The 25299-nt window shown below is 52.8% G+C and overlaps 1 protein-coding gene across 2 annotated transcripts in view; it reads left to right on the top strand.

The window, feature by feature from the left end:
- Positions 1-13642, top strand: part of Fkbp5 (FKBP prolyl isomerase 5) — a 51348-nt gene extending 37706 nt beyond the window's left edge. For both annotated transcript variants that reach the window (XM_055607155.1, XM_055607153.1), the window contains exons 8-11: positions 2540-2623; positions 6725-6910; positions 10349-10588; positions 11433-13642. In XM_055607155.1, coding sequence (XP_055463130.1) covers positions 2540-2623; positions 6725-6910; positions 10349-10588; positions 11433-11534 — 612 coding nt within the window. In that variant the 3' untranslated portion in view covers positions 11535-13642. The remainder of the gene's footprint in view (positions 1-2539; positions 2624-6724; positions 6911-10348; positions 10589-11432) is intronic.
- Positions 13643-25299: the final 11657 nt, after the last annotated feature.

Below are 25299 nucleotides of genomic sequence, written 5' to 3' on the forward strand. Positions count from 1 at the left end.
GGAGTCACAAAGAGGCCTCCCCTGTGGCTCCAGGTCACGAGCCCAGCATCTCTGCCTCAGGGCCAGCAGGCTGCAACTGGGGACAAGGAGCAAACCTGCTACCTGAGCTGTTTTTCAGGCTTGTCCAAGAACAGAAGGGAGTTTGCGGGGGCTTCCACTGTTGTGCCCCCTTCGACATACTTCCAACTGTATCGTACTGGGCGGACACAGCATCCCCACGAGCTAAGTAGGCATCATCCCTAGCTGTATCTCCAAGTGACCAACATCCCTCTCTCCTTGGAGGCCCTCAGGGACTGCCCTTCTTACTTTGTGTTTCTGTGAAACCGTGTCCCCCATGTTCTGTTCACTGACTTTTCACTAGAAATGTGGCTGTCCGTATTACACGAGATTCCAGGAGGAAGTTGTCACCTTGTTAGCCTGTAAATTTGGGAGAAAAAGTAGGATTCTCCCCCATGAGCATCGTGTTCCCTGACGCGCATGCTCTTGTACTGTTGCTTATTTGGGGTGACCTCTATGGAAGGCCTCCAAGCTCAGTACTGATCTCTTCCGTGGGCATTGAGAAAGGAGTCTTTGTCATGGGATTATCAGGGCCTTGAGCTTTCCTGCCCCTTTCTACAGAAGACCCTCTCCCCCCATCCATGCCTTTTGAGGAACGGTCTTGCTGTCACTCCACCCTGGGCTTATGCTGTCCTTGCTCCGGGAATGCACCTGCAGCCAGTGGGCAGACTCATGTGGAGGCCTCTGGTCTTCCGGTCTGCCTGGGTCCATCCCCTGCCCGTAGAAAGGAGAGCGAGGCCAGAAGCCAGCCACGGCAGTGCCGAAGCACCCGACATGGAGCTGTGTGCTGACAAGCCCAAGGCTGGGGCAGGCAGGAGAGTCCCTGGGACCGGGAGCCGGCCAAGCCGGTCAGCTCGCGCCACGTGCAGTGGGAGACCCTGTCTCAAAGAGCGAGGTGAAGGTTGACAGGATGGCTGTGCAGGCAGGAGCACGTGCTGCAAAGCCTGGCAGCCTGAGAGTGAACTCTAGAACCCACGGAGAACGAGAGAGCCAACCGCCCAGAGCTGGCCTTGACCTCCCGATATGCCCATGACAATACGAATAAGAAATACAGTCAGTCAGTACATTGTATGAATTTTTTTTAAAGACAAAGAAACTCTGTGGAAAAAAAAAACAAAAACAGTCCTTTTTTAAAAAGAGGGCGTTAGAGGAGATGCCTAACACTGGCCTGTGCTCATGTAGGCGCACACGTCTAGCAGCAGCAATATGTTTTCCAGCGCTGAAACCAGTATGAAGAACGCCAAGGGCCTTGTTAGTTAGGCTTTCAGGTAACTAAGCCAGGGCCGAGGGAGGAGGGAGCTCGCTGGCTGAGAGACTGCTGTGCAGGCATCAAGGCTGCTAACTTGCGCATGGAAGGCCGCGTGTGTGGAGAGACGTGGCCGTCTCCCCAGGTCTCTGAGCAGGAGGAGTGCACACTGATTGTCCCTGCGGAGTGGCTGTGCCGCTACCCGCTCGCACGGTCTCGCCAGCCACGCCTGTGACGTTTCCCTAAAGACCCAGTTACCCTGCTGGCTTTTGTGATCGCAAATCCAGCTGTTTGTGTGAATTTCTTTCCATTGCTGGGCTGAAGCCATGACCTCGCGCATACAGGATAAAGACGGTCTTGAGGATAGCCCCAGATTTGTTCCTAGAGTTGGCTGAGCTACTGCCGAGAGTAGGACATAGGGAACACAGATGGGGTGGGGTGAGGTCCTTCACCCACAGCTCTGGCTTCGAAGTCATATTTTGTTTAAAATCCCTTAAGCAGAGCTAGACATAGTGATGCACACCTGTAATCCCAGCACTTGGGAGTGGAGGCAGGCAGGTCCAGAGTTCAGGACCAACCTCAGCTACATAGTGTGTTTGCTGTATAATCCTATCACTCACGAGGATCGGAAAGTCAAGGTTATCCTCAGCAACAAAGGAAAGTAGAGACTAGCCGGAGATACATGCAGTGCTGTCTGGGAAAAAAAGAAAAGAAAAATTTCCCGAAGTCCACACCTGCCAATTGACATTGTTAGAGGCCGTAACACATCTGGTTGTGTGAATGAGGAGACAGCTGCCTGAGCTGGAATCTTAGAGCTGCTCCATGCAAGGCAGTAAGAATCTCCTTTGAGAGCTGGGAGACAAGCTGGAAGAAATGCCTTGCTGCAGAGACAGCAGCATGGTGCTGAGGAGGCCCACAGGATGGCAGTCGGCCCTTCCCTTCCTCGGGAGGCCTCGCTGTCGTTCTCACAGTGAGTCCTTCAGCTCAGCACTGGGACTCCGGGCTGTGCTCCGCATGGTCGTCCCCTTGGACAGCGTGGGCCGGCCACAGCTTGGGAGCCACAGCAGTGTTATTAATGTAGTACCAGGTACCACCCGGCCCTGGCACACGGTTCTTCCTGCCGGTGTCCTGTGAGTTTGGGGTATCGTGTAGAAATAGCTGCCGGTTGTTCTGCAGGCATCAGCTGCTGTGTTTCCTCTTCTGCTCATCTAACTGATGCCACAAATCTATACACAGGCCAAAGAATCCTGGGAGATGGACACCAAAGAAAAACTGGAGCAGGCTGCCATTGTCAAAGAGAAGGGAACTGTGTACTTCAAGGTATGTGTGTCTCTGCAAGTCCTTTCCTTGTCAGAATCGGTATTCGAGTGTCTGAGCCATGCCCGCGCTCACTACTCTACGTTCTGCCAGCGCCTGTTTGTGAAGAGTGAGCCTCCATCTTTGCAGGCCTGCTACTTCAGTGTAAGAACTGGTGCAAAAAGAGTGAGGTAGTGTGAAGGGAATAACACAGCGCCTCTTCTGTGCGCTGTGGCGGCCTTCCTGGGACCAGGCCTGGATCACTTGCCTGCATCTGCTCCACTCAAGGCCTGATGCACCCTGGCTGGTCCGGAGCATGCAGTGAGTGTGGCAAGAAAGCAGGGAGAGTGGTGGGACAGGTCAGAGTTCACAGGAGCGGGCACCACAGCCGATCCTCCCTGTTCCCTGAGGAGTCACTGGGACACGTGACAGGAAAGAACAGGCTCCTCTCGGCACACTGAAGGGTTTCCCCCACCATCCCGTGCTGCAGCCGAAGCAAGTCTCCTGGTTGTTTTTATTTTAATTTCCAATTGAAAAGACAGATTTCCTGAGCTGTAATCCCAGTACTAGGGGAGGCAGAGGCAGACAGATCTCCATGAGTTCAAGGCCAGCCTGGTCTACAGAGTGAATCTAGGAAGCCAAGAGAAACCCTGTCTTGAAAAATATATAAAAAAGAAAGAAAGGAAACAGCAATTTTCACAACAAAAACCCTCAAAATCAATCTTTTTTTTAATAATTTACTATTCATTTTTATTTCATGTGCATTGGTGTTGCGCTCTTATGTATGTCTGTGTGAGGGGGTCAGATCCCCTGGAGCTGGAGTAATAGACAGTTGTGAGTTGCCATGTGGTGCTGGGAATTGAACCCAGGACCTTTGGAAGAACAACCAGTACTCGTAACTGCTGAGCCATCTCTCCAGCCCCTCAAGATAAAAATTTTAATATTAAAAGTTTAATCAAGCAATACATCACTAATTATCAGTGCTGCTATAACTGAACAATGAAATAAAGATGCTGTTAACGGCACCAGCTTGCGTATCAAGAAGGTCCAGGGCAGGGGAGGAGAGAAAGCCCCGGAGCCTGGCATGAGTGACACAGCATCTAGGGTGGCCAGGCATAGCCTCCTCAGAAGCTGATAGGAAGAGAGCACTGAAGCTTGCAGTGCTGCTCAGAGCTTCCCTGAGTGAGGCTTCTCTAGAGCCTTGTCCGGGAGACCCAGGGACCAGCATGGTACCCACAGGGCCTGAGGCACATGTGTAAGGAAGGAGATGGCATTGTTTGCAGCCCACTCCCAAATGCCTGCCTTCCCCATAGCTAGTGCAAAGGACTTAGTGATGAGAGTTCAGACCTGGAAATATTCTGCTGGGTTAGGTGGGAGCAACTGCCTCGGTTTCCTGCCTTGTGGTAAGGAAGTCCAAGCCAGAAGCCAGCTTTGGTGACACACACCTTTAATCCCAGTGCTCTGGAAGCAGAGGCAGATGGATTTTTTGTGAGTTCAAGGCCAGCCTGATCTACAGAGCAAAATCCAAACAGCCAGGGCTACATAGCCAGGCCCTGTCTCAAAAAAAAAAAGGCACGGAGGGAGCCTAGGCTTTCTTTGCTTTTCTTTCTTGTGACTTCGGTCTTTAAACAAAATTCCTTGGGTTTTTTGGTTGTTGTTGCTGTTTGTTTGATTGTTTGCTTACGATCACAGAGGCAGAGAGGTTTGGATCACGTCCTCCTGCGCCTCTGCTCTGAGATATACGGCCACATCTACAGCCCGACCTTGGGGTGGGGTGGACCTAGTGGGCCGACTACAGAGCTGCTCTGCAGAGCGGGGCCACAGCCACCTCAAAAGGAGCATTGGCAGAGGGCAGTGTAGACCGCTGGGGTTTTGTCTGTTTTACACTTGAGCTGAGACCCCGGGGTCACCTGAGTGAGCGTGCACTGCATAAGTTCTGTTTGTTGCGACCCTGCATCATCATTTCAGAGCATGGTTGGTTTTTTAATTGTGGTTAAAATCCTGAGACTTTAGTAATACACATGTGTCTGTGTACAACCGTCTCTAAAACAACGGGAGTCCTCAGAAGCCGCGCAGACGGTGATCCGATTCTGAACTGGGAATCTGGGAAATTCTGCTTCGGCTTCTGTGAGCTTCGGGTCACTCACCTGTGTAGCGTGGGAGCGTTGCAGGCACGATACGTGTACTTGAGCACGTTTTGCATCTTCCTGAAATTACCAATCTGGATAAAACCTGAATCATCAGTCACACATATGGAACATATTATTTTCAGCATGTAATCTGATAGACAAGCCCTTTCAAAACATTAGTCTGTTGGGAGAAAATTAATGAAAGGTTCAAAACCACTGACCTCAACTTCCCCCAACGTCTCTGAACATTTTGTACCACAGCACACTTCCCGGAGGCACCTCAGTAATTATAGGTGAGGGTCACGGTGGTGACGCTAGCTCCGGCTGTAGTTTTCAGAAGTGCTGCTAGACTGTTTCCTGTACACGTTCCCTTCCCTTGTGAAGACGGAGGCCGCTGCCTTCTGTTCTGTACCAGCCTCACCTTCCACACACGGCGAGCGGGTGACTGCAGAGGTGAGCTGGACCACAGATCTGTAGGTGCCATCTGCACATTTTCATTCACCTGCCAGTTTGGCCTACAGCCGTGGGCAAAGGAGGGCTGAATTGCCATTTAGACTGATGTTGAAACTTCCTTTCAGCCTCTGAACACCCTTGAGAGGAGAAGCAGGGAAGGACTAGCATCCTGCCCTGTGAGGGCCGAGGACTCGCTGCTGCCTGCAGGCAGCTGGCGCCCCCTAGTGCTCCCAGGGAAGGAAGGGTCTGCGGCCACCGGTAGTCATGGGAGCTCTGCAGCTTCCTGAGTCAGCCCAGCCTAGTGGCAGTCTCCGCAGAGGTCAGTGGGTAAACATCGCTCAGTGTCCGGCAAGGTATGACTGCCCTCCTGCCATGGACAGGGGTGCCCGGCCTCGGACTCGCACCTGCCTGCTGCCGAGAAGAGCCCTCACCTGCTTCCCAGCTGTGTTTGTGCAGCTACCACCGCGCTCAGGGTCACGCTCCTACAGCAGCAAGCACGCCCTCTCCACCCGAGTGCAGACTCCTTTCCGGCTGCCAGAGCTCATTAGGCAGCGAGGCCATGTCTGTGATTCTGGTTACTGCGAAACCACAGCTCTCGCTCCTTGGGGTCAAAGGATCTTCCACAGGGCTCGATACCAGATATTTACCTTACGATTCGTAACCGTAGCAAAATTCCAGTTATGAAGTAGCAATGAAATGATTTTACTGTTGGAGGTCACCACAACGTGAGGGTTGCAGCATTAGAACGGTTGAGAACTGCTGTTCTGGAGCCCTCTCTGAGGCAGGAAGGCCAGAGGTTTGCGGCTGGCCTCGGCGATTGGCAAGGCCCTGTCTGTGTGGAATGAAAACCAAGGCCTGGAGCTAGAATTGGTACAGTGCTTCGTTAGTGTGCATGAGGCCTTGGCTTTTGTCCACAGCGCTGCAGAGGAGGTGCCGTAGAACAAACAGGACTAGAGTAGATTTCTCAATGCTGAGTTTGCTGTTCAAGGTTGTTTATACCGTCTGCTGCCACTGCCCCTGGGTCGGCATGCCGTACTCTGACCCCACCTACTCCTTAATGGTGCCAGGATACAGCCACGCTGGTGCGGCTCTGCCTGTGCCTGTGCTGCTTTCACGCCACTAATGAGGGCTGAGGACTTGCACAGTCTGCTTTAGGCGGCCTGTGTGGGGGCTCCAGTTGCCATATCGCAGTATTTAGTGTGCCGTGCTGAGCGCCGGGGGAAAGGAGAAACGTCGCCTCCCCTTCATAGGCCGAGCGGTTCGCCATCCTTTTGAAAGACTGCTAACTGTCAGTTCCAAACGGTGTGCTCGCCTGCTGCCAGGCCGAAGGAATGCCGGAAAACAGCATGCGGTAGTGTTGGCCTGGTATGGCCACCTCTCAGGCCAGCGGGGCTCCCTCGGGCCGGAGACCTGAGGGCGCAGAGGAGGGCTGGCGGCAGCCCTGTTCCTTGTGAGGACCCTGCTGAGGCAGGCTGTGCCTGCACGCCTCCATCGTATCCTTTCCAGAGCACAGTGCAGAGCCCTCACAGCCTTCTTCCCCTAGGGAGGCAAGTACATGCAGGCCGCCATCCAGTACGGGAAGATCGTGTCCTGGCTGGAGATGGAGTACGGCCTGTCGGAGAAGGAGTCCAAGGCCTCGGAGTCCTTCCTGCTCGCCGCTTTCCTCAACCTGGCCATGTGCTACCTGAAGCTGAGAGAGTACAGCAAAGCTGTGGAGTGCTGCGATAAGGTAGGCGCTCTGTGCACCTCGCCTCCGTCCCTGTGGCCCTCCTGCCCTCCCTTCCTCAGGAATGGGGACACGAGAAGGGATAGGCTTTCTCTTTTTTTTTTTTTTTTGTTTTTTTTTTTTGTTTTTTTTTTTTGTTTTTTTTTTGGGGGGGAGTCGGTTTAGAAACAGGGTTTTTCTGTGAGCTTTACACTTCATTGTTTTGTTTGCCGTGCTGGGGTTGAGTCCATGGCCTTGCGCATGCTCAGCAACTCTCCGGCTGAGCCACAGAGCCTTCCCCAACAGACCTATCAGTCCTTCGAGTCCTTTCAAACAGTTGCCTTCCCTGGTGATATGAGCCCATGGTGGCCATTCCTGCTCACACCAGCACATGCCTGTGTCCCAGCATTTGGGAGGCAGAGACAGAAGGACTGAGTAGTCAAGGCTGGCCTGGACTGTGTGAGTTCATGTCTCAAAAACAAGGGCACAGGGTCCCAGGAGGCAGAGGCAGGAGGATCTTTGTGAGTTCAAGGCCAGCCTGGTTCCCGGACAGCCAGAGCTATTTCACAGAGACACCCTGCCTCAGAGAAAAAATAAATAAATAAAAGCATTTGGCTGGTAAAAGCGCTTGCTACCAAGATTGCTGACAGGAGTTTGATTCCTGGGAGCTATGTGGTGGAATAAAGAACAGTTTTGTCAGAGCTAGAGAGACGGCTCAGTGGTTGAGAGCACTGGCTGCTCTTCCAATTCCCAGCAACCACACGGTGGCTCACAGTCATCTCTATTGAGATCTGGTGCCCTCTTCCCCTCTTCCGGGGTGCAGCTGCACATGCAGGCAGAACACTATAAATCTTAAAAAAAAAAGGACGCTTTTGTCTTTATCATCCGACCTCTTCCATACTCAGAGACGAAATAGCTCAGTAATGTAAGGATACACTGTTTTAATAAGACATACTTGGCAGTTCAGTTTTGAACTTTTTAATTATAAAGTTGTTAAAAATTTACTTCATTTTTAAAATACTTGTGCGTGTGTGTTTTCTGTGTGTGGGGATGTGCGTGTGGGTGCAGGTGGACCCAGGTACAGAGAGGACGTCTGTCCCTGGAGCTTGAGTTATGGGCGGCTGCGAAGCAGGCCGTGTGGACGCTGGGAGCTGAAGAAAGGTCTTCTGCGGTTGCTGCGCTCTGAGCCAGGGAATGGCTTCAGCTCCCCTCCCCGTTCTCCGCGTGCTTGTTGGTGGGTGTGGTGTGCAGGGCCGGCCCTCAGGAGTAGTTCTCCTTCCGCCACGTGGGTTGTGAGGCTCAGGTCCAGTTTGCCGAGCTTATCAGCAAGTGCCCCTACGCACTAAGCCACCCCACTTCCTCTCCCACGTCCTTGCTCCGTACATGCTCCTTCTGCTTACTCCAAGTGTGGAGTAAGTGTTTATTCTCGCTTTTCTCAGACAAGGCCTCATATCCCAGTCTGTCCTCGAACCTGCTGTGGAGCCACTGCTGACCCTCCTGCCTCCACCTCCTGAGCGTTGAGATTACAGGTGTACACCATGACTCCAGATTGGTTTTTCAAGCCAGGGATAAGATTCAGGACTGTGTGTATGCTGGGCAAGCCAAGCTACAACCACAGCCTTTGCTGGGGTTTTTTAATTAACACACATAGACTCGGGGCTGGAAAGATGGCGCAGAGGCTTTAGAGCACTTGCCGTACAAGTGTGGGGACCGGAGTTCGAGCCTCAGCACCCACACAGGCCAGGGCTTCGTACATCAGGACAGGAAGCTCACTAGGGCTCACTGCCTGTCAGACGTCCTGAAAACATGAAAATTTCAAAAGAAATAAGGCAGAGAGAAGTAGAGGAAGACACTGACTTCTGTGGTGTGTTGGGGGTTACAGGTGCATACGGGCACACACACTCAAATACACTCACCAAAAATACAAAATGCCTTTTAAAAAGTGGAGATTGGGGCAGTTGTGTGGAAGCAGGACTGTCAGGCCTGTGCATTCCCCAGCTCTCCTCGAGTGTGGGTAGACTCACCCTTCCAACATCCACCCTGTGGATCATCATGGTTTACCTAGCCCACCCGCCCTGGAGGAGTCTCAGGGTTTGTTTTTATTGTAAGGTTCATAGTGATTGTGAGAGTCATGAGAGAAAGCCATTTCGTATTTCTCTTCCCCTGCTTTTGGGTGTTGCCACAGGATAAATTACTGGAAGCTGAAGAGCTAGAGATAGGAACATTTAAAATGGTAGCGGCTGAGGAGACGGCTCAGCAGGTAAATAAGGTGCCTGTCGTGCAAGCGTACGGACCTGAGGTTTGTCCTGGCACCCACAGGAAGGCGGTGCACGAGCTGAGCATGATGGCTCAGGGGTTGAGGGCACTGGTCCAATTGCAGCAGTCACATGTGCCTCACAGCTGTAACTCCATTTCCATGGGCTCTGACTGCCTTTCTGGCTTCCGTAGGTGGCCAGGCAGTGCAGACATAGATGCTGGCAAAATACCCCCCCACACACACACAGAAACCAATTCCAGGCTGCCATGGCTGTAGTCTCAGTGTTGGCTGAGGCAGACTGGCTGCCCTCGTGTGCTCAGTGGCCAGCCAAGGCCAGTCAGCAGATCCCAGGCTAGTAAGAGACTGTCTCCGAGAACAAAGTGGACAGCTCCCAAGGCATGACATGAGAGATCGACACCTGGCCCACATAGCCTGAATACACACCTACAGACCAGGTGCGGAGAGCTGGGCCTGCAGCTGGCTCAGGGGTTCCGTTCCTGCTTGGCTGGCACTGCTGATAGGGGAGCATAGTAGAGGAAATGTACTTGCTTCATAGAGACCCAGATTCGAAACGTGCTTTTCAGAAGCACACCTAGGACTGGGCATGGTGGCGCACACTTTTAATCCCATCACTCTGAAGGCAGGGACAGGGTCTCTCTGAGTCTGAGTCTGCCCAGTGGTTCTCAGCCTTCCTACTGCTGAGGAGAGAGAGAGAGAGAGAGAGAGAGAGAGAGAGAGAGAGAACCCTTAGTAAAGTTCCCCATGCTGTGGTGACCCCCAACCGTAAAATCCTTTAGGTTGCTCCTTCCTAACTGTAGTTTGGCACCGTTATGAGAATCATGATGTAAACATCTTGATGTCTGCCGTGTGACCCCAGGTCAGTGAGGAGTCACAGGTGAAGTGCCCTCAGGAGACAGCCAGCCTCTCAGTGGCATCAAGGGGTCAAGGCTTCACCGCCTGAATACAAGTGAGCTTGAGGGGTGGAGAGATAGCTTAGCAGTTAAGAGCACTGGCTGCTCTTCCAGAGGTCCTGAGTTCAATTCCCAGCAACCACATGGTGACTCCCAACTCTCTATAGTGAGGTCTGGTGCATGCAGGCCTAACTATGTAAATAATAGATAAGAAATCTTTTTTGTTGTTTAAACAAAACAAGTGAGCTTGGCTGACTGACTTGGACTGTTCTAAACTGGACCGTCTGTTCTCAGGCCCTTGGACTGGACAGCGCCAACGAGAAGGGCCTGTACCGAAGGGGGGAAGCCCAGCTGCTCATGAATGAGTTCGAGTCGGCCAGAGGTGACTTTGAGAGAGTGCTGGAGGTGAACCCCCAGAACAGGGCGGCCAGGCTGCAGATCTCCATGTGCCAGAAGAAGGCGAAGGAGTACAACGAGCGGGACCGCAGGGTGTACGCCAACATGTTCAAGAAGTTCGCCGAGCAGGACGCCAGGGTGCGTGCAGGGCCCCGGCCTGAGTTGTAAGAACACCAGGCACTGGGGACAAGATCAGTTTGCCAGCCGGGGAAGAGACTGCAGTGTGGCCAGGCGCATGTGGGAAGGCCCTGGCAGGCCCGGGAAAGAGCTGGCGGCTGACTCCTTGAAATAGGCAAAGCTCTTGAATTTTAGTGGTTTGTTTTTTAGGACAGGGCATCGCCCTCTGGACCTGTCTAGGGACATCTCAGTGATCCTCCGGCCTCTGCCTCATGAGTTCTAGGGTTAAGGCATCTGCCACCAAACCAAGTTAAGTTGTTATTTTTCAAAAACAAATTCAGCTGGGTGGTGGTGGCACACCTTTCGTCCCAGCACTTGGGAGGCAGAGGCAGGTGGATCTTTGAATTTGAAGCCATTCTGGTCTACAGATTCAGTTCCAGGACAGCCAGGGCTACACAGAGAAACCCTGTCTCAAAAAACTAACAAAAAATAAATTACTTCTAAGCCCCGCAATATGTTTCCCAAGTGGCACTTTCTAATTGAGTCAGTTTGCCTGGGAGACAGGTGTGTTGCCGAAGTGCCCCGTGAACTCTGCTGTCAGTGCCGAGTTGGCAGCAGCTTTGTCTGAACACAGGTGGGCGCTTCTTGTCCCGCAGTCACCTCTGGTCCCAAGGCTGCCCTGAGTCTTCAGCTTCCGCTGCCACAGGACGTAATTACTCAGCAGCTGCCTCAGAAAGCGAGCATGCGACCACCCCTCCACGCCCAAGAGTGCATCCCAGACACAGGCACGAACATCTGTTGTAGATCTGATCCAGCTATCTCTGGAAGGCACGGGTTAATCTTATCTCCTCCTCCTCTCCCTCAGGAAGCAGCCAGCAAAGCGGTGAGCAAGACCACAGAGGGAGCAGCCGGTAAACGAGCCGAGAGCCAGGCCATGGAAGAAGGGAAGGCTGAAGGCCACGTATGACGCCACGCCAAGGAGGGAAGAGAGTCCTAATGAACTCGGCCCTCCTCACGGGGCTCGCCCCAAACTCAGGACTGAACAGTGTTTAGTGTAAGGTTTGTTACAGTCTCTGTGATTCTGGAAGCAAATGGCGAAACCAGTAGCTTCCCATATAGCCACCTGCTGCTGCCCGGGGTTTGGGGAGGGGGTACACGCCAGGGAGACAGAACCGAGAGAGGCCAAGCCAGCAGCTTGAGTCCAGCTCATTTCAGCTTGTCAACCCTTTCAGTGTCCAGCACTGTGTCCCTTGAGGTGATCCTAAGGCCGGCTGCTGTGGGATCCGCATCCGCAGTTCAGCCCCACTGCAGAAACCCTTGATAAAACAAGCTCAGTGGATCTCTGCTTTCCTATTGGGAGGATGGGTGGTGAGATTTTGTTTGGAACTAAGAACACAAGTGCTGAGTGTTATGGCAAGCCCACAGCGGGGGTGGGGGCCCCCCAGGTCCACCTCCTGCCTCCCTCGTCTCCGACTCTTGGGGGTGTGGCTTTCTGTCATGCGCAGCTGTCCCAGGAGGCTGTTGTTCCTCCAGAGCCCTCCAGTGGTGAGCAGGTGGGAGTCTCCAGGTTAGCTTTCTCTGTGCTGAATGAACTCGTGAGGTGTGGAGAGCAGTCTGAAGAGGGCTCATTTTCCCTGCTGGCCACCCCTTTCAAGACATTCGCACTCAGCGCTTCACGCTCGCCGCAGCTGCTCGGCCCTGGGTTCCCGTCGCTGCCTTGCAGAAGAACCTAGGCTGGCTCTTGCCCTCGACCTGGGTGAACTGACCTCGGTATCCAACCAGGACTCGTGTGGTTACTCTTTCTTCTCTGTATTACTTGCTCGTAGCGTATATACTGCTTTATGGAAGGGATATCACACTCCCGTCATGCAAAAATGGTTTTCATTTTTTACTTTTTAACTTGGGCTTTGAAAGGCAAACTCCGAGGTTTAAAACAGGTAGTTGCTCTTCGAGTGAGGGCAGCTGTAGTTTGACAGGCAGACACTTCGCCCCCAGACCACAGCGTCTCTGCTGGTGTGAGCTGTAAGGGTTGCTGGCTTCCTGTGTGGGTATGCCAAGCCAAAATCGCCGGTGCTTGGGCAGTGAATCAAGGCAAGTTCTAGAGGGTTGTGGAATTGAATTTTAGTCCCACAGGTAGCGTATGGGCAGGATTGAGCGAGGCTTGCTTCTCCACAGCCTAAGAAATTCCCAGCATCCCAAGGAGCCACTCACCTCAGCCTGGAAGCCTCACTTCCCAGGCCTCCAGAACACTGGCAGTTGCATTTAGATGGTTGTTTACTTTTATGGTGGTTTTAATAAAACAGTCTCATTGTTAAGTTAGAACTGAAAACCTACAAGTCATATTGTTTCCTGCTGTCCCGATTTTATTCTACAAACAACAGATGGAATTAAATTGAGACAAATTTCTCTTACTAGTGGCTGAAACCCCTCTAATTCCACATTTTACACTTCTGTCTCTTTCCGTGAATTTTTAGAGCCCTAGTCTCACCTAGGAAGTACAGATAGCAGGAGGCGACTTTGCTTATGTGATTCACTAGTATTTGTAGTTCTGTTGACCAGAATGCAGAAACAGTGAGGTTGTGGCTGGAATTGGAGCCTGACAAGTTAGGCCAGTTAGCTTTTTACAGGAAACCTCTTTTTCACAAAGCTTATGTGACCCTCACCAGCTATGTCCCAAGTGTGCACTGTGGGCCAAGGAGACTGGTGCAGAAAGGAGGGGTGTGCAAGGTTCCAAGCCAGAAATGTACAGGTGGCCGACCACTGGCTCTCACGTGTTCTCCTAATGCAGTAATTCCAAATAATTTATATGGAAATCGGAAGATGTGCTTAAGTTACCTTAGGACCGGGTAGAGTGATGGGTGAGCAGATAATAAATTGAAATTTTGGTTTTTAAAAAATCATTTAGAAGCTGGGAGTAGTGGCGCACGCCTGTGATCCCAGCACTCAGGAGGCAGAGGCAGGCGGATCTCTATTAGTTCGAGGCCAGCCTGGTCTACATAGCGAGACACTGTCTCAAAACAAAACAAATCATTTAGATGCATTTTGTGTTCCTTAAATAAATTTTTTAAAGTGGTTTTCCATTGTTCTTGGTTAGTTTTTTGCTTGTTTGATTGTTTGGTTTTACTTTTATCTGTGTGCGCTTGAGTGTGTTTGTCTGGGTGCCCTGGGAGACCAGTAGAGGACTTTGGATCCCCTGGAATTGAAGTTACAGGCAGCTGTGAGCCTGTGGGTGTGGGGAACTGAACGGAGTCCTCTGCAGAGCAGGCAGTGCTCTTACCTTCTGGGCCATCTCTCCCACTCCTTCATTATTCTCGGTTTTGCCCAAAAGGTTTCTTTTTTATGATTTTGTTTTCTGTGTGTGGCTGTTTACCTGCATGTGTGTACATGCAGCACGTCAGTGTAGTGCCCAGGAATGACGAGGGTACCGGATTCCTGGAACTGGAGTAACAGACGGTTGTGAGCCCCCATGTGGGTGCTGGGAACTGAACCCAGGTCCTCTGCCAGAGCAGCCATGCTCTTAACCACCGAGCCGTCTCCCCAGCCCATGATGAAATACTCGAAAAAGAAAAAAATGTTTTGGTCTTAAGCTATCATGCCCTAAACCCAATGGACCTCCACTAATCTCAGAAGCTAAATAGCCTGGGCCTTCCTTGTCTTAGTCCCTGTTCTATTGCAGTGAGAAAACACCATGACCAGAGGCAGTCATATAAGGAGAGATTATTAGGGGCTTGCAGCTTCAGAGAGTTAAGAGCCCATGGTGGCAGGAACAGCTCAGAACATACTTCTCGATCCTCAAGTTACAGGCAGAGAGCACTAACTGGGGTAGCATGAGTCCTTCAAACCCCAGAGCCACCCATAGTGGCTCACCTTCCTTAACAAGGCCACGCCTCCTAATCCTTCCCACACAGTCCACCAGCTGGGGACCAAGTATCCAAACATACAAGCCTATGGGGACCACTATTGGTTAAACCGCTGCTGGGCTGGTTTGCCCTTGGATGCAGAAAAGCTATTTGGGCTGGAAAGCTCTGATGGAGCCCAACTAAAGAAATGAGATTTGGAGGGTTGCAGAGACCGCTCAGCCGTAAAAGCACTGGCTGCCCTTCCAGAGGTCCTGAGTTCAGTTCCCAGAAACCGTCCAGTGGCTCACGACCGTCTATAGTGGGATCCAGTGCCTTTTCTGGCGTACAGGTGAGCGTGCAGACAGAGCACTCATACAAAAATGATTTTCTTTTTGTGAGATTTGGAAGCTGGGAGAGGCAGCAAGCTTTCACACTGTTCTCACCGCCTGACCAAGGCGCTGCAGTGATGCGCTTTTGTTACGGTAAAAAACAGAACTGAAAAACTAATGTATTTCTCTCTTACCAGTGGATAATCCTGCTTTTTAACTGGCCTAGAAAATAATGCCTAACTGTTCCCACTAATAAATTACATGAAACCAGGCATGGCGGTGCACGCCTTCAGATCCCAGCCCTCAGGAGGCAGAGGCAGTTGGATCTCTGTGAGTTCCGAGGCCAGCCTGGTCTACAGAGTGAGTCCAGGACAGTCAGGGCTACACAGAGAAACCCTGTCTTGAAAAGCGAAAGAAAGTCCGACAGAAGTGACTGTCTCAGGCGGTACCCTGTGCTAAACATGTTTCATCTGGAAAGTCTCCACATTCCCAGCTGCGCGGGCTCTGCAGGCCTCAGGCGGTGAATGAAATGCCACTGCCTGTCTGCAAGGGCCCGTAGGCCCCAGGCACCCTCGGTCACGTGTGCGTGTGTACACGCAGGGAGGCCAGATGACTGGATGTTGTGCTGCTCTCCGCTTTGAGACGGGTGTTCACTGAGACAGACCCAAGCCCCAACAATCGTGCCTCCACCCACCCTCGCGCTGATATTACAGGTTGTGACCACAGGGCGCTGGCCTTGAACTCCCCAGCGCTGGGACTGACGCTGCGCTCCAGGCCACTCCCACAGCTTTCTACAGGAACACTACTCACTTGGAACTTGGGCTGAGCCAGGGCCCTGCTGGAACGTAGTCGCCCATCGGGCTGTGCTTGAGAAGCAGAACGTGCTGGTGAGCTGTGCCCACGCTTGGCCTTAGGGACGACCTGAAGGCCCCCTCAGCACGGCGCTTAGAACCCTGCGCCCTTAGAGACTGTCACTAACACTGACATCAAAACTGGTGAAATCTGAACCAGTTTCCACCCAGTCTTCCTTCGCCCGGCCCAGCTGGACATCTGGATGGTGGTGCCAAAGTGGCTTCGGAAGGTTGGGGGCCTTTGCTTTCTTCCTCCCAGCTCTCAGGGTACAGATGCTCCTCTAGGCCTCGTGTGGTAATTCAGTATTTTTGGCCTAAGTCTGCAGTAGGGTGACCTGTTTCCAGAAAATAACTCTTGCTTCAAGACACACTGTGACTCAGCTTCAAGTTAATCTCTGTAAAGCTCCTGGCCAAGAAAGACAGAAGACCAAATAGTTAATTAGCAGCTTTGAGGGATGGGATGGGGAATCCAACCCTGAGTCCCAGACGGCTTTGAGCTGCGTCTGCTACTCACAACCAGGTTTCCACGCTGATGAATCTTGGTTGCTTTTTTCCAATCTAAAAGGCTAAACCCAGGCTGGCAAGACGGGCCCAGCTGGTCAACTCGCCTGTCTCCACACCAAAATAAACAACAAATTATTTCAAACATATGCCGGCCAGGCGCAGGGGCGCACACCTGTGATCCCAGCACTCGGGACGCAGAGGCAGGCAGATCTCTGAGTTTGAGGACAGCCTGGTCTACAAAGTGAGTCTAGGACAGCCAAGGCTACGCGGAGAAACCAAAACCAAACCACAAAAACACATAATACATACACACTAGTAAAAACAAGCAGGGCTGGCAAGATGGTGCAGCAGCTGGGAGCATCCACTGCTCTCGCCGGGAGCCCTGGTCGTCCGGTTCCAGATGGCACGTTGTCTCCTCTGGAGCCCACACCTCCCCACGGGGGAGCACATGAACTCACACAGGCACATACATACCCATACAAATAAACTTAAAATCTCAACCCCGGCGGGCGATGGTGAGACCTTAATCCCAGCACTCAGGAGGCAGAGGCAGGTGGATCTCTGAGTTTGAAGCCAGCCTGGTCTACAGCAAGTTTCAGGACAGAGAAACCCTGTTTCAAAAACTTAAGAAATTTTTTAAAAGGGCTGGAGAGATGGCTCAAAAGTTAAGAGCACTGGCTGTTCTTCCAAAGGTCCTGAGCTCAATTCCCAGCAACCACATGGTGGCTCACAGCCATCTGTAATGAGATCTGGTGCCCTCTTCTGGCTTGCAAGTGTACATGCAGACAGAGCACTGTATGAATAATAAATGTATAAATAAAATCTTTAAAAAAAAAAAAAAAGCTGGTCATGGTGGCTCACACCTGTAATCTCAGCACTCTGGGAGGCAGAGGCAGGCAAGTCTCTGTGAGTTCAAGGCCAGCCTGGTCTACAACGTGAGTCCAGAACAGCCAAGGCTACACAGAGAAACCAGGTCTCAAAAAATGGAAAGAAAAAAAAATTCTTAGCCCCAAGACAGGCACAGTGGCACATACCTTTAATCCAGGTACCCGGGAGGCAGAGGCAGGCGGATCTGTTATAAACTGAAGGCCAGCCTGGACTCTATAGTGAGATAATAAACAAACAAACCTTAAAGCCATACATATAGTGTTGCCCCCTGAAACACCAGTGACGTCTTTTCTAAAGATAGTGCTGGCCTGGCCATAAGTTAGTAAAACGACTCCCAGACACCCCTGAGAGATCAGGCACACAGGCCTGCCTTGCTGCACTGCCCGCCGTACTCAGCATGTGGCGCCCTGCCCCAGCCTGGCCCATGGTGGACGCTCGGTGAATGGCTTGGTCACTCTCGTTTCTTGAAATGGAGGCCAGGAGGTACTCCGTAGTCTAGCACCCTGCACCCAGATGCCCACCAGCAGCTTGGCTTTGAGGGCGCCGTGACTGTGAAATGGGTATGTGCCCATTAGAATGTTCAGTCACGTGAGCGTGTGTGTCCGGTGCATGTGTGTGTGCCCGGTGCATGTGTGTGTGCACGAACACGCACACAAGGGAGAACAGACAGTTTGCAGAGTTGATTCCCACCTTCTGCCATGTGCGATCCAGGGATCAAATTTAGGTTCTCAGGCTTGGCGGCAAGTGCCCTTACCTGCTGACACAGCCCACCAGCCCATAATCCTTTCTTTTCCTAAGACAGGGTATTGCTATGTATCCCTGGCTGGCCTGGAGCTCCCTACACACACCAGGCTAGCCTCAAAATCACAGGGCCCACCAGCCCCACATGCTGGGATCAGAGGTGTGTGACCGCACGTCCTGCCACGATGCCTCAGCTCAGGTCCTCACGCCGGCACAGCAAGCGCTCTGCTCTGCTGACTCAGCCGTCTCCCCAGGGTCCCATCTTAGCATCATAAGTCCGTCCTTTCACCAGGGCGACGGTAGCCTCTAATCCCAGCGCTGCGGAGGCAGGGCCAGCCTGGTCCACAGCGTTCCGGGACAGCCAGGGCTACACAGACCCTGCCTCAGAAAGACGAAAGGAGAGAAAACAGTTGAATGCATCCTTCTCAAGGTGGTGCAGCCAGTCTCCAAGCCTTCCTCTCAACTCTGCGAGCGCGCCACTAAATCTCAGTCCCCGCGGCCACCGCTCCCCGTGAGCATACTCACACAGTGTTTATCTTTTTTGCAGGGCTGGGTATGAGACTGACAACTGCCAGGGAAGGGAGTTCTTGCTGAGCTGCGCCCAGCCCAGGACCTACCTGTCTCTCTGTGACTGCCCTATTCCGTTTAAGCTTTAGGGCTCCTTGCTGAAGCGCTGCCAGAACTTCCTGTTCCAAAGCCAAAGGGCGCATTGTGTCCCTTCATTGTGTTTATCCTTCCTCTGTGGGTGGAGGGCCAAGTGGATGTGGTGGCACACAGCTGTCATCCAGGCCCTGGGAGGTGGAAGCAGGAAAATTGGGAGTTCACAGCCGGCCTGGGACACCTGAGGCCCTGCCAGAAGAAAAATCCAGGGAAGTGTTTGGGAGAAAAAAGAAAATGAAAATGAGGGCTGGAGAGATCGCTCAGCGGTTAAGAGTGCTGTCTGCTCTTCCAAAGGTCCTGAGTTCAATTCCCAGCAACCACATGGTGGCTCACATCCATCTGTAGTAAAATCTGATGCCCTCTGCTGTCCTGAGGCACACAGGCAGGCAGAACACTGAATAAATAATAAATAAATCTGAAAGAAAGAAAGAAAGAAAGAAAGAAAGAAAGAAAGAAAGAAAGAAAGAAAGAAAGAAAGAAAGAAAGAGAAAATGAATGACTCACTGGCTCACTTTCTGTGGCTGTAATGGACTGGTGTGTGCGGGGTGCATGTTGCGTGTCTGTGGGAGTGTGTACATGCACCTGTATGTGAGGCCAGAGGTTTGTGGGCCTGGTGTGGAGGTGCGTTTGCATGGGTGTTCCCATCAAAAGCACTGGGATGGTGAGGCAGGCCACCCCATGAGCTTTACTTTAATATTTTAGTTTTTAGATTCAGATGGACTTGTGTAGCTTGTGTATTTTCACAGCACATGCTTCTGCCGTTATGTCTTTTTTTAAGGTTTATTTATTTATTTATGTGTATGAGCGCGCTATCTGCCTGTATGCTTGCACGCCAGAAGAGGGCACCAGATCCCAGTCTCGTGACCGTGAGCCATGATGTGGACACGGTTGTCGGGAACTGAACTCAGGACCTCTGGAAGGGCAGACAGTGCTCATAATCTCTGAGCCCTCTCTCCAGCCCCACAGTACCAGCTCTTAAATGCTGGACCATCTCTGCCGCCCCAGAACCGTGGGAGGAAGGTCCAACTGTGTTTCAAACGCTGACTGATTTCAGCATCTTGAGATCTGGTTGCCGCCCTGCCACGGGCATTGGTATAATGTTGAACTAGCTCCTGTACCCACGTGATGGGAAGGCATGTCCCCCAATTATCCCCGATTGGCCGGTTAAGAGGGTACACCTGTGGGCAGGCAGGACTGAGGGGCCAAGCGAAGGTTCTTGGGCTTTGGGGAGAGAAGGATCTTGGGAGAAAAAGACAGGGAAGGGAAGGGGAAGGACACAGGGTCCTTGACGGGTTGTCAGGGAGAGGAGCACGTGGCCGGCGTGGATGGAGGAAGGCGGCCCAGATGAAGAACATCAGCAAGCGTTTTCGATTATGCATGGGAGGTAGCGCAGATAGAAACTGTTACAGCGATGGCGTGAGGTGGAGGCTTGGGAGGTGAAGCGAGTTCAGGGGTGATATCTGCCTTGCCCAGGTGAAACACGGCTGTTCTAAAATCTCTCAGGTGTCTGTGTCTTTTACGGATTACATCAGCAGGTTGGATAACACCATGGTAGTAATTATAGGGCCAATAATAGGCAGTATCAGCCCATGCTTTTAGATGAACCACAATACAAGCTCCTGCTTCTTTTCAGTACAGACCTAAGCAGCTCTGGCCTCCCCTCTGGCTTGCTGCAGCTCATCCCCGTTGCTCTGCTGCGTTTTCGTCTCAGATGTATTTGTTTTTGTTGTGGGTCTTGCCCGAACATGTGTCTCTTCACCACATGTGTATCCAGAGCCCTCGGAGGCCGGGAGGGAGTCGGAGCCCCCAGAACAGGAGTTACAGATGGTTGTGAGATGCCCTGTGGGTGCCAGGAACTGAACCCGGGTCCTTTGCAAGAGCAGCCAGTGCTTGTAACTGCTGAGCCGTCTCTCCAGGCTGAAGTTTTGTTTTTATTCATCCCAAAGTATTTTCTAATCGCCTTCGTGATTTTTCTCGGAACCTCGCTGAGCAGTGTGCCTAATCCCCATGTATCTGCGTTTTCTGAGAGCCTTCCTTCCGTTATTCATCCGGTTTCATTCCGCTGTGGTCAGAGCACATACCGTATGATTCGTTGTGTGATTTATATTCTTTTAAGCATATTGAGACGTTTTCCAGCCACATGTGGCCCGCCCTGGAGACTCTGTCCTACTTGTGAGAAGATTGTGTGCAGGCTTTTGCATGGCATTTTTAAAACTTTCAGTATTACATTTTGTGCTGTGTGTGTGTGTGTGTGTGTGTGTGTACACACACGTGTGGCTGTGCATGCCAGCAGACATGTGGAGGTCAGAGGACAACTTGGGGAAGTCAGTTCTGTTTTTCCACCAGGAGGGTCCACTTTGGTGACCCAGTGTGGCGTTTTGTAAGCACCCATAGGTCTAGAGGGCTTCATTGAGTGTGGCCCCGGCTCGCACTTTTATCTGGTGCTGCCTTTGGGTGGAAGTGTGATATTTGAAGACTGTCCTCACTGATGAACTTGAATCGGCCTTTGGTTTCCCGAGCTTGACTTCCTATATTCTGGGGCTTAGGCGCACACACATGTTTATAATAATGTCGTCCTCATATTTCCACCCTTTTCATCATGAGATCTTCAGCTCATCGGTCAAGAGTACTTGGTGCTCTTCCAATGGACCCAGGTTCAGTTCCCAGAATACCAACCACCTCCACCCAAGGCCAGTAGGGGGCCAACTGAGCTACATCCCAACTCTGTTTGCTGTTTTTCTGTCTTAACTGCTCAGCCCTGTCCATCGATCTCATCACTGCCTCAGTCTGTGTTAAGTAACAGAAACATTTCCACGTGTGGCATCCCAGTTTCCTTGTGTTTTAGCCTCTGACCAGAATAGCATCGAATTCGAGCTAACAGCAGTGTAATTTCAACAGCGTATTAAAAACTTTAGCCTGGGGCGGGAAGCAGGTGCTCACGCTCACCTTTGATCCCATTGCTCTGGAGGCAGAGGCAGGCGGATCTCTGAGCTTGAGGTCAGGGCTACACAGAGAAGCCCTATCTTGGAGAAAACAAAACAAAGCCGACAAACAAAACTTTAGCCAAGCATAGAAGCAAATGTAGTTCCGTTCCTTGAGGGAGGAAGGCAGGAGGGTTAGGTTAGTTTGGTTTTGTTGTTGTTTTAATTGAATCTCAACAGGGACCAAATAAATCATTGGTATTGAGTTTAGATCCTAACAAAAGACCTGGGGAGAGCAGGGTTTATCACCGGCCTTGCTGGGGGACGCCAGGAAAGGGGTTTGTTTGGTCTTGTAGTGGTCCGCTCACTCTGGCGTCCCTGAACATGGCAGAGGCTGCCAGTGAGCAGCTCCCCTCGGCTCCAGGATTCCGCACCCTAGAAACCGAAGGAGGGGGCCGGCCAGCCTGGAGTCAACGCCTGGACACAGCATTACAGAAAGACAGCCGCTGCCCGCCCCCGCGACGCGCCCCTGGCCTGCTGGTGGAGGGTTCGGCAACTGAAGCAACCCGGCACAGGGAGGTGTCGCTGAACAGCCTGCTAGGGGTGGGCCGGGGAAGCCACAGGGTCACCCCGCTACCAGCCTAGGCTCAGAGTCCACCGCAGCCATGTGCAGGAGGGAGGACCGGAACAAGGGTTTAGGGGGAAGGAGCAGCCCAGCTGATGAGTGTTGTTCTCAGGGTCTCCTTACTGCAGGCACCTGAGACCCCGGCCCCCTCCGTTCCCACAGATGGTCCCTTAAGATTTAGGCAGCTGGGGCCGGAGAGGTGGCTCAGAGGTTAAGAGCACCGGCTGCTCTTCCTAAAGGTCCTGAGTTCAATTCCCAGCAACCACATGGTGGCTCACAACCATCTGTAATGAGATCTGGTGCCCTCTGCTGGCCTGCAGGTGTACATACAGACAGAACATTGTCTAAATAATAAATAAATAAACCTTAAAAAGAGTGCCAACTCCCCTCATAGGGGACTGAAGTTCATTTCCCAATACCCAAGCCATAGGGCTCATGGCCACCTCTAACCGCAGCTTCCGGAGAGCTGGCTTCTGTGGGTACCTGCACCCGTGTGCACAGAAACAGACTCTCTCTCTCTCACACACACACACACACACAGACATACACACATATATACCATCAAGCAGTAAAAAGGACCAGGTCAGCCCCCAGTTATGAGGAAAAGCTGACAGGGCTGAGGCTGTGGCCCCGACAGAACACTAGCGTGTTCTGCAGAGCAAGTTTCAGGACAGCCAAGGCTGAAACCCTGCCTCCAAAACCAAAATAGGAAAGGAAAGCCAGGCCGGAGGGGGTGGCGCATTCATTTAATCCCAGGACTGGGGAAGAAATGTAGTTCTGGGGTGAGACCGAGGACACCCCAAATGCTGGGGAAAGGGAATTTGTTCCCTCTGGGCTGAAGATTGAGCGTGATTTTGAAGCCTGAGTTTCTTGTCCTGAAGGCACTCGCCGCCGCCTGCCCTGGCCTGCAGGGAAGGTGAGGGAAGAGAGAAGGGAATGCTTGGGGTGGGTGGGGTGGCCGGGTGGAGCCCTGCCTGATGGCCACAGCCAGCCTTGGAGTGGGGCCTCAGCTTCCCTCCCCCAGGCTGTCCTCCCGGCAGCCTCCTGACCTGGTGACCTGGTTCCAGAGTTTACCGGCAGGTGGCCCATCCTGTAGTGAGGGGGTCCCGGCTTTGCCTGGAGACCTCAGAGAAGAGCAGTCGGAAGGGAAACCTCCAGAGAGCCCCTCAGGAGAGGTGTTTCGGCCCACAGGGTGCTCCAGCTGAAGGTGGAAAGGAATAGGGTTTGGCCCGGCATGGAAATGCCAAACTTCCACCAGAGGGCAGAAGGAGACCTCCGTGGCTGTCACCCCAGGGCCATCGACAGTCGAAAGAGCATCAGTCCCTCAAGGGACCTGAAATGACACCCAAAGGGGCCCAGCCTGATGACAAGCGCGGCGCTGTGAGGCCAGCGTTGTTACACCTCGCTGGAAGCCGGTGAGCTGCCCCAGCTCTACAGAACAGTTACCAAAAGAGGCCAAGGGTGGCTGGTGGCTCCGTGGGTAAAGGTACCTGCAGCACGCCTGATGGCCCGTGTCTGATCATTGCCTCCCACGTGGAAATTGTCTACACACACACACACTAAATAAGATGCAGTATTTTTAAAAAAAACAACAATTTTTAGAAGACACCACTGTGTGAGCAGAACAGCCGTGAACGGCCCTACACCCTCTTCTAGCTGGGCGTGGTGGCGCACACCTTTAATGCCAGCGCTCAGGAGGCACAGGCGTGTGGATCTCTGAGTTCAAGGCCAGCCTGGTTACAGTGCAAGTTCCCGAGTGATGTAGTGAGACCCTGTCTCTAAATACATAGTAATAAAAATATGCTCAGCTTAGAGAAGCGCACGCGCCGGTCAGCAGGAGAGCCGGTAGCCGCACTGAAGTATGAACCACCCCACGCCGTGTTGCGGAGCCGTGTGGACCCCGCCCGAGGCGCACAGCAAGAATTCATTGGTGTGGGGTGAGAGGATTCAGACTCAAAAGAATGCGTTCTGTAGACTGGGCCACATCTGAGCGCGGCGTTCAGGAGCAGGCGAGCCTGTCCGGGGACAGAGGTGGAGGGGGCAGCTCGGGGACACAAGGTAAAGGACGCAGTGGACGCTGTCTGGTATCCAGTTACTGTGCGTGGTGATGCTCAGTACAAAATAAAGAGCTCCAGGGAGGAGGCCATCTTGTAGCCATGTGTGCGTGTGTGCGCATGTGCACGCAGCACGCACTCCTGCCGCAGGAGTGCAGGGGCTGGCACAGGCCGGCCGCGCCGGGTCTCCCGGGGCTGGGTTGCCTGATGTGGGCGCTGGGAACCAGACCCTGGTCCTCTGCCAGGGGAATGCGTGCCCTTCACCTCTGAGCCATCTCTCCGGCCGCAGGACCCCAGGGCCCGTCTTCAATCCCAGTGGGGTGATGGTGTGAGGAGCTGGACCGAGCCCCGCAGCCCCGCGTGGAAGCGCGGTGAGACCCGAGGGCAGAGGGCAGGGAGGGATGCGCGCAGGCGCTCGCGGCGAGAGGGCTGGGACTGACAGCGTCCAGGGAGGGAGGGAGAGGAGGCTGAAGCGCTCAGCCGCGGATGGACAGAGGATCACCCCGGGGAGATGGCCAAGGCTTCTGTGTGAAAGGCCGGACGGTCAGCCTTTGGGGTACCCGGTCTCCACCGCAGTCGCTCAGTGCCGCCCTCCTGTGGGCATCACGAGGAAGAGCGCGGCCAGATGTGCCCAGCGCAGCTGCTCCGGGGTCTGGAACGGTAGCCTGTGCCCATCCGAAATACGCCCCGGGAGCTGGCGAGGGAGGTGGCTCGGCGGTGAAGACATATATACCCATAAGACACCCTAATAGTCAAAAATATGCCACGAGGGGACTGGAGAGACTCCTCGGCCTCTAAGAGCGCAGCAGCTCTGTGTGGCTTCTGCAGCTCAGTTCCCCGTGATCTGGTGAGGACCTCAAGCCCACAGGTGGTATACACACATACGTGAATGAAGGCAGGGTATCCAGAAGCTGTCAGAAAATCTCCGGGCTGCTGGGTTGTGGTGGCAGCGGCGCACGCCTGTGATCCCAGCGCTCTGCCGGGGAGGCAGGGGCAGGTGGATCTCTGAGTTCGAGGTCAGCCTGGTCTAGAGAATGAGTTCCAGGACAGCCAGGGCTACACTGGGACAGAGAGAATCTCGGAAAACCAAAAGACAGGGAAAGAAAAAAAAAAAAAAAAAAGCCAGACATGGCTGCATTATTTCTGTAATTCCGGAATTACCCGTAGTTTGATCCAGCATGCAGGAAGAAAAAAAGAGCATGAAATCCTGGGGTGCAAACTAAAAAAAACAAAAAACAAACAAACAAACAAACAAAAAACCTGTGTGGAGATGTGCTCAGAAAGCTATAAAACAGGGCCTCGGGGAGGAAAGGCCGAAGC

Source organism: Psammomys obesus, unplaced genomic scaffold (assembly GCF_907164565.1).
Source record: "Psammomys obesus unplaced genomic scaffold, mPsaObe1.curated_primary_1811, whole genome shotgun sequence".
Taxonomy (NCBI): Eukaryota; Metazoa; Chordata; class Mammalia; order Rodentia; family Muridae; genus Psammomys; species Psammomys obesus.